General features: G+C 36.4%; 1 protein-coding gene across 1 annotated transcript; it reads left to right on the top strand.

The window, feature by feature from the left end:
* Nucleotides 1-12135: 12135 nt before the first annotated feature.
* Nucleotides 12136-16715, top strand: LOC135155952 (uncharacterized). The gene is made up of 6 exons (XM_064106558.1): nt 12136-12243; nt 13010-13132; nt 13575-13624; nt 15109-15309; nt 15752-15818; nt 16256-16715. The coding sequence occupies exons 1-6, from the start codon at nt 12136-12138 to the stop codon at nt 16298-16300; spliced, it is 594 nt and encodes a 197-aa protein (XP_063962628.1). The 3' UTR covers nt 16301-16715.
* Nucleotides 16716-17078: the final 363 nt, after the last annotated feature.

The raw sequence follows: 17078 nt of genomic DNA, 5'->3' as shown, positions 1-17078 counted from the left end.
AGAACTGTTTCACCGTAATAATGCAAATCTTTGAAATTCAATAACTTCGTTATTTGTTATCCGATTTTGATCAAATTTTCAACATTTTGCTTTGTGAATTTTACTCTGTTTATTGAGATATAAATATATCCAGCCCGGACCATCCCTTTAACTCCAAGCACTGATCCATCTTGGGAATAGAGCCAGTGCAAATCGGGGGGGAGGGGGTGTAGTGGCATTCGGGAAAGGGTAGGGACGTGTGGTCCTTAAATCTGAAACCATACCCCTAAGAACGAAAGTTGCTCATGAAATGAGGGGCTCAAGAACTAACAAGGTACACTGTAAAAAATGAAGTGCTAATTTAGCGCTTACAGTGCTTGTATAGTAACTGCACTACGAGTGCTGATTTTCTAGTTCAAATTTAAACTAGAAAATAAAATCAGCACGCGTAGTGCAGTTACTATACAAGCACTGTAAGTGCTAAATCAGCACTTCATTTGTTACAGTGTTATATGGCCCTCAGCAAATGGAGGTGCCTGGGAACTAGAATTCAACATGGGTTTTTGAGAACTGAAAAATAGGGGCTTATAGGAATGGGGGAGAACGGATTGGTCAGTGATAAATGGTGACGATAACATGCTTTGGAACGGCTGGCAAGGTGTGAAAAGGGGAATTCGGGGCTTCACAGTGCCCCCCCCCCCCCGAGAGGGGGAGGGTGACACATGCAGTGAGCATTATACCCCTAATACTGTAATAATGTGTACACATCGTATGCGGTCCCCCCATCGTGTCCCTCCCTCTGAGAAGGAAGGGTAACATAATTATGTTCCTTTATATCGCCACATATATGTGCATCAATTTGTGTATTAGATTTAATTCAATTCAATTCTTTATTCCATTTCCATTCAAAACATAATACAAAGTATATATATCAGATATAACTTTACAGACGAGCATTCAGACCTCGTAAAAAAAACAGTATAGAATTGAGAATAAATGGAAATGAGGAGGGTACATTTACAAACGAACAAAAAAAAATAATCGCAATGCAATTTATTTATTTCATTTTAAATATAGATTTTTTTAAATGTATATCTCTTGAAAGCTCAATGATATTTACATTTTTTTATTGAAGAAAAACGGGAAAAGAAAGGAAAAGCTCAAGAAGGCTGAGGCAGAGCTTAAAGAGATGGCAAATGAAAAGGAGGTAAGAGAAACGGGGGGAGAGAGAGGGGGGGGGGGGGGGGGGCGTGATGCCAATGTCCCATTAACTACCATAATACCAATGACCAGTGGCGTGATGTGCCCCCCAAAAAATGTGGGGGATATTTCGGATAAAATCGCGAGCAGAAATTTCAGCCCTTTTAAAATGAAAATCCAAATTTGGGAAAGATTTTGACATAATATTAAATAGAATATTCAATATATTTGTTCTTTTCTTTCATATTCTATTCATCCTTCTTTTAGTTGTTTGTTCCCTTAGTCTAGGAGTTGTTATTATTATTATTATTAATGTTATTATTATTGTTATTATTATCATTATATTTTTATTTCTTGAATTATTTCTATTCATCTATTCTTATATTTTCATTTTTCATTTTGTTTATTTATTTTATTTCCAGATGTATATATATTTTTTTTTTTTTGGGGGGGGGGGTCTAAACGACAGTGGAAATAATGATCATATATGTTCATGTGAATACATTGCATTTATCAATAGACACTAGGCACTCCTAGACAATTTTTTTCTAGAGAAAGAACGGCTGTGATGCCTTCTGCGTTTCAGAATCATCATACCAGGTCCTAATTTACCTCACATGGGTTGGGTGCATCACAAGTCTGGGGGTAGGAATTCAGCAAACGACAACCTGATCAATAAATGCGAGTCAGATCCAACACAACCCGGTGTCTAGTGCTTTTATTTCATCACAGTCTTTCTTTTGTTTTTTCTACTTAAAAAAAATCCATCCCCACATGCATTTGAATTCGAATTGGCATCTTTATTTCAATGAAAATATGTCGTTTTGAGTTATCATCAGATTTGATGTTGCTCAGCGGTGGTGATGCTGGTGGTGGTGATGGTGGTGGTGGAGGTGGTGTGTGTGTGTGGGGGGGGGGGGGGTCCTTCAGTAACTTTTTTGGGGTAATTTTTTAGTACAAACGTACAAACCTTGACTAAAATCACGCTAATGAAGTTGGGATCCGGTGCCAATTGTTCTTATTATGTAATATCTTTTGGGGAAATTCTTTATTCATTGATTTAATGTTGCTCTCTTTAATAGTATCTTCTGATGGAAAGTGGAAATATGAAGGAGGAACTGAGGGCAGTGAAAGAAGATCTTGAAGAAGTGAAGAAACTAAACAAAGTAAGCAATATATGAATCGATATAAAATATAGTCTAAGTTGCAGAGGAAGGAAATAAGAAGAACAACAAGAACAAGAACGAAAAAAGAATAAAATCATCTTTTGATTTAGGACATTATTGGTCAAAATTGATTTATTCAACTTTTTTTTAATCCGAGCTGCATGATCCCATTTTTAACATGCATGTGATTGTTTATTTTAAGTTTAAATTTAAGCCCTGAAAAAAGACACCCTAAAATCTGTATTTAGTGCTTCAAAACAGTGAAAAGTAAAGAGCTCCGAAACACCATCCCGATTTGGATTTTTTTTTCTCTCTTTCTCTTCGCGATTGTTCTCTTTTTTATATCCATATGAAATACAATATTTAAATGCATGACGCATCAAAGTTCGGGATTTTTCTTTAAATAAGACCTTTGTTGTGTTAAACATATTAAATAGTCATACTTCTTCATGTTTTAAAGATGCATTTATGCATTATTATATTTATCATCATCATCGTCATATCACCATCATCATCATCATCACCAACATCATCATCATCATCACCAACATCACCATCATCATCACCATCATCATCATTACCATCATCATCACCAACAACATCATCATCTTCATCATCATCATCATCATCATCACCAACATCATCATCATTATCATCATCATCACCAACAACATCATCATCTTCATCAACGTCATCATCACCAACATCATCATCATCATCATGACCAACAACATCATCATCTTCATCATCATCATCATCACCAACAACATCATCATCATTATCATCATCATCACCAACAACATCATCATCTTCATCAACGTCATCATCACCAACATCATCATCATCATCACCAACAACATCATCATCATCATCATTATCATCATCATCATCACCAACAACATCATCATCTTCATCATCATCATCTATCCAATTCTCGATCTTTAATCTCTAGATGCTGGATGCAGAACGGGGCAATGCGAGGAGAGAGGTGGAAAAGTTGAGGATGGAGCTGGAAAATACCTCGACGTCGTCATCGTTCGAAGGAAGCGATGCGGATCTGAAGAAGAAAATCAAGAAGCTTGAAAAAAGCTTAGAGGCAAGTTGTTTAATTACAAAGTTGCGGTCGCCCCCCCCCCCAAAAAAAAAAAATATATATATATAAAATATTTAACAATCAACCGCAGACCGATTAATGCTATTAATATACTTATTCTTTTCATTTTTATTTTGTAGTGACATACATCGTAGAAATGTAATAAAACTGTGACGGTCTTATTAATTTATTCGGTTTCTGTTAAATTCTCCTTGCATCCTATCAGAGAGCTAATAGTGAAATAGCGAAAGGGGAGACAGCTATCATGATACTGGAAGGAGAGAAGGAAGGACTCACAGACGAGTTGGAGAAGAAAAGGAGGGAGAAGAAGACCTCCCAATCTTCCAGGCTCCGGAAGGAGGAACCACGTTGTCAATCTCGTCTTGAGGGAGATAGAATGACTGTAGTTGAGAAACAAATCAAGGTATAATGACATTAGATATGATGACGATGATGATAATGATGATGATGATGAAAATGAGGATGGTGGTTATGATAATAATAGAAATTGTAACAGAAAAATAATGACGATGATCTTAATAATAATAATAATAATAATTTTAATAATTATGTTTTAAATAATAATATAATAATACCAATAACAATAATAATAACAATAGTAGTAATTATAATGATATTACCAAGGATACAGATATTAATTATACAATAGTGATAAATTATAGACTTTGCTAACATTGATAAAATAATCGTCATCATGATAATGAAAACAATGGTGATTAAATAGTAACAATAACCTGCTACATCATCTTCATAATCATCATGACTGTCTTCATCGTCATCATCATCACCATCATCAACATCATCTTCGTCATCATCGTCATCATCATCGTCACCATCATCTTCGTCATCATCACCATCATCTTCGTCATCATCTTCGTCATCATCATCACCATCATTACCATCTTCTTCATCTTCGTCATCATCTTCATAATCATCAATATCTTCATCGTCATCATCATCATCATCATCATTGTCACTATATTCTTAATCAAACACCAAATCGTCACTTCTTACTCCAACATATTCTGCTGCTTCTTATCTTTGGCTTTTTAATTTTAAGTATTTTGTGTTCTTCTTCTTTTCTCTTCTTCTTCTTCTTCTTCTGTTTCTTTTTCTTCTTCATCATCATCGACATCATAATCACCACCATCATCAACACCATCATCATCATAATCACCACCTCCTTTGTCCCTAATCCATTTGTCTAATCGTTAATAATTTTATATCTTGTCTTATTTCATCCCAGATACTAACTGAAGAGCGAGACAAAGCGATGAGAGAGGTTAAGAATCTAAAGTTCGAACTTGAGAACACCCCTTGCACTTCCTTCCAGGGATCCGTTGCAGATCTCAAACGAGAAATTAGGATACTGGAAAAGAAAATAAAGGTAGTGATGCTCATATGAGAAAATTTGGTGCTCCTCAGGGGTCGATTTGCGGACCGCTTATCTTTTTATTATGTTCACGGTTGATCAAACTCGTCCTCTTATTTCTTATTCATTTCCTATTTTGTGTTTCTCATTAATTTTCTTTAAAAAATTATTGAAAAGCGCCTTGAGCACTCTACAGAGTGGATTTGGTGCGATATAAGCAAAATTTATAATTTCTATTTTCAGTAGTACACACAAAAAACAGAAACTTGCATGTGTTAGTAATCGTACTCAAATGTCAAAATAATTTTGACACTATAGCGACATACTTTGATGAGTACTTTCACTCAATGAAGGTACTTTGAAAACTCATCTTGTCGAGTATATTTCATTTGACACTATAGTGACACATCAAGTGAGTAAATTTGAATAACTCAATCTAATGAGTAACTTAACCCAGTGTAATGAGTATGTTTAAAGTATATTTACTGACTTTTTGAGTATGTGAGCATATTACACACTTGATTAGTTTTAGCGATAATCTGACGATTAACTGCGCTGAGAAAATGAGTAGTATATGACTCTTGTATGTGAGTTTTGGGGTGTTGAGATCATGCATCCAAGTAATTTTACTCGGATCTCGCGTTAATTGCTTGCGCGCACACGTGATACCGGCCAAATGTGCAGAGCATGAAGACTTTTCTGGTAAGTTCTACATGTCTTTTTATTTATTTTCCCCCTTTTCTTCTATAATTACTTTTCTTGACAATAATAGCTTAGACCTACATGTATGGGGCAAACATAAATGCTATTTATGGTGACAACAGGGTGCATTGATCTACATTCTCATCCATCCGAGGCTCACGCCTCTCGGTTTGGGTAACCACACACCAGCCTGTTGTTGCGCCGCTACCCCGGGGCCAGAAGGGAGTGAAGGCCAGTGTGCCGCTACGATTGCTGGAGTCATTTATGAGGAGGGCAAATAAGTGACATCATGGACGATGTCACTTATTTGCCCTCCTCATAAATGACTCCAGCAATCGTATATAGCGGCACACTGGCCTTCACTCCCTTCTGGCCCCGGGGTAGCGGCGCAACAACAGGCTGGTGTGTGGTTACCCAAACCGAGAGGCGTGAGCCTCGGATGGATGAGAATGTAGATCAATGCACCCTGTTGTCACCATAAATAGCATTTATGTTTGCCCCATACATGTAGGTCTAAGCTATTATTGTCAAGAAAAGTAATTATAGAAGAAAAGGGGGAAAATAAATAAAAAGACATGTAGAACTTACCAGAAAAGTCTTCATGCTCTGCACATTTGGCCGGTATCACGTGTGCGCGCAAGCAATTAACGCGAGATCCGAGTAAAATTACTTGGATGCATGATCTCAACACCCCAAAACTCACATACAAGAGTCATATACTACTCATTTTCTCAGCGCAGTTAATCGTCAGATTATCGCTTTACCTGGCTGTGAGTTTTTTCACCCGTTCTGCTATCATACCTTACAAACTTGAAGAAAAACTCATTTGTACGGATTGTTTTACATACTTTCACTGACAGGGATACTCAAGAAAAGTAGTTAATAAGTAATGTCCTTGAAAAAAAGATCAGGTGTAACAGAAACCCAGATTCTCGAGTAAAAACACATACGTTACGAATTTTTGCACTTAATTCTTTATGTAAAAAACAATTTTACTCATGGAAAATAGTTCTCGTTTTTTGTGTGTAGTAGGCGTAGTTGTTGTTTTTGTAATAGCAAAGGCAGCAGCAACAGCAGCAGAAGCAGCACAGTAGCAGTATTAATAGTTACAGTAGTAGCGGTATTAGTGGTATTACTATTATCACTATCATTATAAATAGTAATTGTGGTGGTAGTAGTAGTAGTAGTAGTAGTAGAAGTAGTAGTAGTTGTTATCATTATTTTTTGTTTTTGTGATTATTATTATTGTAATTATTACTATTGTTACTTTTATCATGACTTATCATTATGGTCAAATGACAAATTCTTTATCCGCATGACAGTCTTAAACCTGATTAAGAACAACACAACGCTTCCAGGTATACATGGACTAGGGGCACGTTTCATAAAGAGTTACAACTGTTGTAACTTTGCCATTATGGTACCATGGTAACCTTGATTTTGATTGGCTGCTGGGCCCTGTTGCCATGGTAAATGCCATAATGGTAAAGTTACAACAGTTGTAACTCTTTATGAAACGGGTCCCAGGAGAGCATGATGTTTGTTTGTTTGTTCTTATTCCTCCTTTCGTAGACTGCTGGCGACGAGGTTATCAACGCAGAATCCAGCATTCTAGTTTTAGAAGGAGAGAAGGAGGAACTGATGGACCAAATAGATAAGATAAAGAAACGAAAGAAGAAACCATTAAGCTCTAAAAACGGAGATAATGACGAGGAACTCAAACAATTACAGGTGAGATGGATCCTCCATGCTTTGTCTTTTTATTACACTCTAAATACAAATCAGTCAAAAATAACTACTTAATAGGGTCAGCTGGGTGCAAATGTTAATAGTCGTATTTTACTAGAACAGAGTTATTTCTGACAAGAATACATCATAAATGATTTCCATATCAGTTGCACCCAGCTGACTACTTGTCTAGTCAATTTGACTAATTTGATTTAAGAGTGCAGCATCCCCAGCTCATCACGATATGATTTTTCCTATATATATTACAAATATATAATTGTATCGAGAGGATTTTTAGAGGTTGTCCCCCTTGAAACAAACATATATGGGGTACTCCGGCACTGAAGGTGCCATAAAGAGCGACATAACGACGGGATCGAGATTCGAATATATTTCCTCTTTTTTTTCGGGGGGGGGGGGTAAATCTTCATCCTACCGCCTTGACATATATGTATCTTTCGCGTGTTTTACAACAATTTAGATTCTTTGAATTGTATCAAATATGTATTTTTTTAGATATGATTTTTGCAATGATGCTTGGAGGCCGCGCGGGACGGGACACGGTCATCTTATACTGATATAATAGCGTGATGCAGCACTATCTTGGTGTGCGCTTATACGAGTGATTATTTCACAGTGTTCATAGTGGATTAGCCTTCTGCATGACTTTGAAACAGAGGGTCGTGGGTTCGAATCCCAGCCATGTCGTAATTTCCTTCAGCAAGAAATTTATCCATATTGTGCTGCACTCAACCCAGGTGAGGTGAATGGGTACCCGGTAGGAAGTAATTCCTGGAATGCTTGAGCGCCTAGGCAGCACAGCTAAAGCTGGGGTAATTTTTTTTTTTTTATTTATTTATTTATTTATTTATTTATCTATCTGTTTATTCATTGATATATTCCTATTCCACAAATCCTCAAAGTACAATCTATAATAAATCATTTTCCAATGAAAAGATGCATCAACTGCATAACATAAGCAGGATTGAAACGTACCAATGAAATGAAAAAAGTGGAGGGGCCTACTGAAAAGCAAAGCTTGTAAGATGTAGACCCCCTATCAAAATTTAATACAAGGGTAATATGATATAAGTAGAGTAAAATAATCAGTAATAATAATAGCAGGGCCCGCTGGAAGCACAATTTTCAGAACTGAAGTGGTTTACCTGGGTAAATATACCTATGTTGTTATTATTGTTATTGTTGTTGTTATTATCATTATTATTATTATTATCATTATTATTATTTTTTTCATTATTATTATTAGAGTTTTTGTTTTAAATGGGTTTCGAAAATGATAATTTTATCGTGGTGCATTTACTTCATCCCATCATTAACAGGAACTACTTTCCGTGGTGCAATCCACCATGGGTCTCCCGGAGAATATGTCGCCGGTGGACTCGGCTGCCAAGCTGAGGGAGGAATGGCATTCGCAAGAGACCCGTTTTCACCAACTACGGGATGGATTAGAAGAGATTTCTGGAAGGAAAAGGGACGCTTGCACGAACACACAGGTATAAGACCGTTGAACGAAAATATTTGACTAATATTTGAACAAAGTATTTTGACAGACATGACAGAGGGAGATATATTAAGACAAAATCTTATTTCTCTTTGTCTCTTTCTACGAAACTCTTGAGGTGACATGACATGTTTTTTTTTATAATAATAAAATAAATAATATAGGATTTGTATAGCGCACGTATCCACCTTGGTAGGTGCTCAAGGCGCTCCTATATTACCCCGGCTAAGCTAGTCTACCGATTCTGGTGTGCACAGCCTTTTGAGGAATTTCTTGCTGCCGGTACCCATTTACCGCACCTGGGTCGAGTGCAGCGCAGTGTAGATAAATTTCTTGCTGAAGGAAAACACGCCATGGCTAGGAATCGAACCCACGACCCTCTGTTTGAAAGGCGAGAGTCAGAACCACTATATAGACCACGACGTGCCCCCACGACTTATAACTCGTTCCCTCGACGTTTATGAGAATTGGTTAAAAAAATGAGGAAGTAGTTCGAACCTCAAGATTTGCAAAGGACCGACAGGACCGCTGATTTATAATGACCCTTCAATCTTCGTTGCCGGGCGGGAGTATAAAAAAGTTAAAAGATTCAATTTAGGATAATCTGTGTCGACCGGAAAAGGTGGCATCTTATAAAGAATAATTATTATTCCATGTTTGTAAAATTAGTCTGGAGTGGTCCATTTTGCCGCCGTCACACCCACCATGCCCACGAAACCGACTCGATGATATGCCATTCGAAATAACGTTAAGGCATTGATCGATCTAGATTCGAATTCATTGGTGTGACTGTTCCTAGCTGAAAAAAATCATGCTAATAAGATAATAGGGAGTTTTCGCTCATGACGCACGACGTATTCAAGAACAGAGTGAATGTATTGAAAATGTCCGTCAATTAATGACAAAGAACAATTGGGGGGTCCTTGTTCAAGAACTGGGGCCCGTCTTACAAAGATCGGATCAATCGTAACTCTTTGTAAGACGGGGCCCTGGTGAACCTGAACAGCACTTTTGTCCCAATTTTGGGAGCTGACGCAAAATTGAAAATGATATGCCGTTTTGTCCAGAGTCGGGGATGAAGCTGTTTTGATTTGATTCACCAATTTTCGACAAAGACTTCTTGGTTGTTCTTTGTCATGAAGGGGATTTGACAATACATTTTTTATGTTCTCGCGTCGTGGAGCAAAACTCCCTAATCTCAATTCATTTTACTTCTGTTTAGCTCTTGAAGGAGGCTGTTGAGAAGATTCTTGTGGTTGAGCCAGGCTCGATGGAGATCGTCGACCTTGTTGACAAGATACAGGATATCGGGCAGTTCTACGCGCTAAAGATCGACAACATCCATGCCAAACTGGAAGCAAAACAACAGGTTTGTGTGTGGATTGATAGCGATGATGATGGTGGTGATGGTCGTCGTGATGATGATAATGATGATGATGATGATGATGATGATGATGATGCTGCTGATGATATGATGATGATGATGAAGATGATGATGATATGATGAAGATGATGACTAAGATGATGGTGGTGGTGATGATGATGATGGTAATGATGATGATGATGGTGATGATGATGATGATGTTGGTGGTGATGGTAATGGTGATGATGATGATGATGATGACGATGATGATGGTGATGATGATGATGATGATGAAGATGATGGTGATGATGATGATGGTGATGATGATGATGATGATGATGGTGATGATGGTGATGATGATGATGGTGATGATGATGAGGATGATGGTGATGGTGATGATGATGATGATGATGGTGGTGGCCGATGATAAGGGTGATGATCATGATGATCATGATGGTAATGGTAATGATGATGGTGGTAATGATGATGAACAATGGTACAATTATGATAATAATTCCAATGTCAGTGAATGGCATTCATTTTTATCACGATTTTTAATGATGGTGGAAATGATGATAATGATGACGATGACGACGACGATGATGATAAAACCATCTTATAATTTCTTCTTTCATCATTTCAGTCTTCCAAAGAAAAGCTTCAGAAAATTCGTGACCTTTGCCGGGTAAGTTGCAAATAAGATATCCCAAAATACAAAGTAGGATACAGAATACGTACTTCTCAAAGGCCAACTCTAAATTTAAAAGCCCCCCCCCCCCTTCCGCTATAATGTCAATGACAGTCTTACTGTGAATTGACCGTCAGCATGGTAGGCTTATCATTATACACTGTAAAACTGAAGTGCTAATTTAGCACTTACAGTGCTTGTATAGTGACTGCACTACGAGTGCTGATTTTCTAGTTCAAATTCAAACTAGAAAATCAGCACCCGAAGTGCAGTCACTATACAAGCACTGTAAGTGCTAAATTAGCACTTCATTTTTTACAGTGTAGTAACTTAGTATGGTTCAAACATGAACACCAGGGCCCCGTCTTACAAAGAGTTGCGATTGATCTGATCAACCTCAACTATGGAAAGCCAGCAACGCCCACATCTAAAGTGCATGTTTCTTCAAAATGTTTTCTAGATAATGATGTATATTCATAAATTCATCATTTTCTTGGCTATTTGGTGTGTTCACCTTTGTTTACAAAGGACATTTCCTGTAAAAAAAAAAATTATGACACTGATGGATTTTCATAGAGTTACGATTGATTGGATCAATCGTACCACTTTGTAAGACGGGACCCAGAATTACAAAAAATAGACATAAATTGACAGAATTTTGATATTGCAAAAATATGATGTTAATCGTGACTAGATTTATGCGTATATGTTGTGCATATGGTTGTTTTCTGATAAAATTTAGAAAATCATAATCATTTCCCAAATCGATTTGGTCATATATGAATAAACTGAAATTTTTCCCCCAATCATGCACGCATCTGCTGGGTGCTAGGCAACTGCTACAGACATGGACATCAAATTCAAAAAGAAGACGAAAATCCCAGAATTCCTTGCTCTCTTCGGCAGTGTGTGGTATAAACAGCAAGATCTGGTGACGTCACTAGACAAGAAACTTCTTGAAAGTGATTGCCGAATTGAGGTAAGTAAGTAAGTTAAATAGGTAAAGATCGAACAGCTGTTAATAATAATAATGATTATAATAGTAATAATAATCATCATAATCATAATGATAATAATAATAATAAATATTCACAGCGCGACAAAAATACGTTATTAATGTTTCATGATGAATTATGGGTGTGTAATTAATTATAATCCTTACGATCGATACCATTAACTTCCAAATTATGTACGAAATCTATGCTGTATTATTATGCCTATATAAGCAGAATGCTTCAAAATGTAACAGCCCCCCCCCCCAAAAAAAAAAAAAACATAATAACATAAAGATAAGCACTTTGATGGAGGAGGAAGAGAAGGAGGATGACAGTGATGATGATGACGTTGACGAAGACTACGACAACGAAAGCGATGATGAATATGATGATGATGATGATCTGACGCTGATGGTGTATGAATCTTTGAATGGTCTTAGTGCGCCTTACTTGAATAATATATTTGATTTTTCAACTCATAAATATTCTCTCCGTTCTGATAAAAATCTTTCTCTTCGAAAACCACGTACTGAATACTGCAGAAGAATGTTTTCATACAGGGTACGATATATTCTAATGAATTGCCACGTGATGCTAAATGTTCTGTTTCTTATATAGTTCAATTAATAACGTAGTTAATAACCACATCTTAAATTTGGTCTGACTGTACGTTATTCTCTGTTGCTCAATTCCTATGCATTGAAATGTAGGGTGTGTTAACGTAGGGGGAGGTTGGGGGCTAGATGTTATGACCGATTTGTTTTATTTCTTATTGTTTTGGTATGTTATTTTTATATTGTGCATAATTTATATTTGTGTAATTTTCTTTTATGCTATAATTTATGAGGACCCCTCGGTATAGACCAGCAGCACCATGATTGATGCTGCTGAGTAGGGCCATCCTCCCGTTTTTTTATTTATCAATTCACATGTATCATTTCATATGTATTGTTATTTGTTTTTAACGGAAATAAATTCAATTCAATTCAAATCAAAATTGAAAGAGTGATAATTATTAAGGAATTGAAACGAACGCTGCGTTCGTCTTTCTTAGCGGTTTGAATCTGACAAAAAATATTCAAATTTCATTCTTTCATTCTTTCAAATTTTCCTTTTCCACCTGTCTTATTCTTCCTTTTGTCTAACATTATCGATATCATTTCGTTCTGTCTATTCAAAGGAGTTAGAGGCCGCCTTGGATCAGATGAAGGAAGAATTAGAACAGACGACAACTTCAAAAGAAATCAAGAAAAAGAAGAAAAGACTTCTGAGGACCATCATCAATACAATGATACCAGAACAGGTATAAATTTACGTAGTCAAAAAGAAAGGATGAAATCAATGGGGAGAGAAAGAGAGGGGGAGGGGGAGAGAGAAAGAGGAATGCAATGAGGGAAGACTGGAAAAGAAGAGTCTAGGAAATGTTTTTAAGGCAAATATCCCCGCCCGCGCTTTATTTTCTGTCAAAATTAAAAAATAACCGAATACGAATCTAAGTTTTATGTTTTAAAAATAGCGTGGTTCTCTCTGTGGATTATATCATAAAATTTAAATGTTTTTTTATATATAGAAATTCAAATGTTACTGTTCGTTGAGGATTGTTCTATGGCCGGTCGGTCATCCTGGCAATGTTTAAAACTATAATCGCTGTTGATAATGATGATTATACTCAAAATATAGTTTGCATTTTTTTTAATAATTCAATTGCAATTGTTATGTTATGGGTGTTGTTGTTGTTTTTGTAGACGGTAGATGAGAAGGATGATAAGCTGAAGACCCAGGCTGATCAGATCCGGTAAGAGACACTGCAGTTTAGAAGCAATCCTTTTAAATTTTGCAATTCGTCATTTACCCTCAATTATTATTTGATAAACCGTTTTGAATTGAATGTACTTCTCATCAGTTGCCTGTGAATTCCCCCTATTTTAAGAAGGCCATCTTTTCTTTTCTTTCCTTCTTAAAGATCCTTTTATTGACCCCCGAATGATCATTATATTGTCAACAATATCAATTCCATAAACATGTTTGTACAAAGAGTTGCATACAATGTAATCACAATATATCATTACAAATAACATGAATAATAGTCAATTAACATCAATGAAAAGGCATAAGAAATCGTACTGGGGCCTGTTGCAGAAAGAATTGCGTTTAAACGCAAGCCAAAAAATCAATTGCAAGTCCCAAATGCGCGCTGTTGATTGGTTGAAAATCAAGTTGCGCATGATTTTTAGAATTGCGATTGATTGCAACTCTTTCTGCAACGGGACCCAGAGCGGTTATCTTGGAGTACATGAATATTAAAAATTTAGATTATAAACAGGATGATCAATAAATGTAGCATACTGAATGAGAAGGATATGGGAAAAGAAACAGAAGCTTACTAAAAGATCACTAATCTCTCAAAACTTAACAATTATTTTTATCAAATTTATCAGAAGGCCATCTTGGCTTTCATACCCTGTAAATACAATTGATATTCTCAATCTGGGGCCCGTTGCAGAAAGAGTTGCAATCAATCGCAACTCTAAAAATCATGCGCAACTTGATTTTCAACCAATCAACAGCGCGTATTTGAGACTTACGCATGATTTTTTGAGTTGCGTTTGATTGCAACTCTTTCTGCAACGGGCCCCTGGTGATGTATTTCTTATTATTTGCGATCAAATTGTCAATTTTTATTTGAATTAACTCACGTGCGTTCAGTGAAAACCGCGTCAAATGGTTGCGTCGCAAATCTACAGAGGGCTAGCCTTTTGTCGAGGCCTCCCACTGTATTATAAACAGCGTTGTATAAAATTGTAAAAAGTGTTTTTACACAATATAAAAATAGCAAATTGTTTAAGCCCGTCTCCGTAACAACAAGTTATTTTAATTTTTTTAAAACTGTATAAACGTTTTAAGCTTGTTAAAACTTTAACAACTTGTTTAAAAGATTAACAACTTGTTTAAAACTTTAAAAAATATTTGTTAGTAGGTGCGATAGCTCGGTCGGTAGAGGGGGGGGGGTTCGGATTCCGGAGACCCGGGTTCGATTTCCACTTGGTGCGCTAGCACTTTGGTAAGGCATTCATCCTCATTACCAGGTCCCTCGGAGAGGACATGAAGCCGTCGGTCATCTGGTTTCTTGCTTACAAGCATTCATGCTTTCTTTGCAATCAGGTAAAAAATCACTACCATTTAACAACGTGCTTGAAATTTTAGAGTTTTTATACAGTAGTTGTGTACGACTCTCTTAGTGACCGGCAGTCTTTGGTATTTTCCTATTCTTTACTGAAGTCGTCTGGAGGCCATTCAAGAATCTAAATACAGGCAAGACCACGAAGTACTTGCCCTTCATCGAGAGAGCAACGCCATTAGACAAACCAATGATGAACTGCAGAACAAGCAAAGCGAACTTGAGGAGGTCATCGAGGACCTCAACCACAGTCTCGATGAGGAGAAACAAACCGTCCAAGAACTTCGTCAACTAATCCAAATGTGAGTGAGGTTCGCTGATTCGTATATAGGATTGACCTTAAGTTAATGAATTAATGTTTCATTCATTGATAGATTATTTCATTAATAGCTAATTACATTGTAATTATCGATAGACCAATTGTATCTATACTTCGTTTGTTTCTTCATCAGAAACGTGTTATCCGCTATTCTTGCCTCACTCAATATTTAATCGAATAAAACGAACGTTTCATTTAATGATTGGCACTCATTGGTGAGAAATTAATAAAAATATACAAAATGAACGCCACAATTTGAAGAAAACGCAAAAGCATCATCCGGCGCATCCATCCCCTCATTCGGTCGCTCTAGTTCTTATAACGCCCCCTCCTAGAAACTATAGATCCACCATTATCAACCGATGTATATCCTTTCGTTTGTTCGTTTATTAATTACCCTTTTATGTATGCTTCAACTTGTGTAGCTATGAGGGCAGAGGCCATGGTGCAGTCCTCCGACATGAGAGAATACATCACATACGGGGTGAAGAGGTATCTATTATGAGTGCTTAATGATTGATAATAATAATAGTAATAATAATGATAATAATAATAATAATAATAATAATAATGATAATAAAAATAATATTAATAATAAATAATAATTATAATAAGTGCATGAAAATGAATAAGATAAATCGTCACATCCCTGTACAATTCTACGTTGTTATTTGATAAAAACACAAAATCTTCGTAAACATCATTTTGTGGGGGGGGGGGGATTCCTTGAAAGTTCCTTTTGCTTCCCATAATAATAGTCAATCTTTTTTTCTATGTCATTTCGTATTTGACAATCATTTTTATTTCCCGCTTTTCTATTTTTGCTATTCGCAAGAGGTATCATGACATTATTTATGTATCATTCTTTATTCTATTTTATTTAAACCCCCCCCTCTCTCTCTCTCTCTGTTTCTCTCCCTCTCCTCCAGCAAATGAAAACCGCCAATGATCACAAGCCAGCTACAAAGCTCTGAGAAGAGTATCCACATTGCATGTTACTTGATTGAATTGCTTTTGAAAGTCGGACTTTTCGTCGTCAAGCTTGAAATAAAATAAAAAATAGAAAATTTTCACAGAGTGTAAAAAACAAACATTCATATCGGTATTCAGCGTTTGGATCTCGAATGAATTTGATAAGATCGATCTCTACATTCGTCGAGGAATTCAGCTCCATGTCTGTCATACTTCATATTTTTGGTCAGCAGAATGATAATGCGATATGACGTTTTATAAGCCAGCAAAATCTTAAATGATACTACATTGACGATTAAAATAATTACCTAGACAAACCAAAATGATGAATGAATGAATATCATTGCCTGTCTTTCAGCCAAAACAAACAAAAAAGGAAACCAGATGTTGATCGAAAGAAGATGTGAGTCCGGGGATAAGAAATAGAAGGAGAAGGACTAGATATTGAGAGTTAAAGTATAAACACGATAAAGAAAATATGGTATCCACTCCAGTTGAAAGCAAAACGAAATTAGTCATTGCCATTTCAATCTCGAAAAGGCTGTGTGTCGTGATATATACACTACTAAAATAAATGAGTAAAACATAGTTTCAAGAAAATATGTACATGATGTATAGGCCTATTTGCTGGGTGAAAATTAGTTCCATTTTAGGTACAATAAGTTTTATTTTTGAAATCTTGAGCAAAATTGGGTAAATCCATAACGCTCCCTTTTTACTCATCGGTGCATTCCAATGAGTTATTATGATCAATTAAAAACACAGGGACAATTTGATTTT

Source organism: Lytechinus pictus, chromosome 11 (assembly GCF_037042905.1).
Source record: "Lytechinus pictus isolate F3 Inbred chromosome 11, Lp3.0, whole genome shotgun sequence".
NCBI lineage: Eukaryota > Metazoa > Echinodermata > Echinoidea > Temnopleuroida > Toxopneustidae > Lytechinus > Lytechinus pictus.
The sequence above is the reverse complement of the archived record's forward strand: the minus strand, read 5'-3'. Positions and strand labels throughout refer to the sequence as shown.

What these genes read in the sequence shown, in the direction of transcription:
- LOC135155952 (XM_064106558.1), top strand. Translation starts at nt 12,136, where the DNA reads ATGGAGGAGGAAGAGAAGGAGGATGACAGTGATGATGATGACGTTGAC. An exon ending in ATACAATGATACCAGAACAG is followed by an intron (nt 13,133 to 13,574) that starts GTATAAATTTAC and finishes TTGTTTTTGTAG; the next exon opens with ACGGTAGATGAGAAGGATGA. An exon ending in ATCACATACGGGGTGAAGAG is followed by an intron (nt 15,819 to 16,255) that starts GTATCTATTATG and finishes CCTCTCCTCCAG; the next exon opens with CAAATGAAAACCGCCAATGA.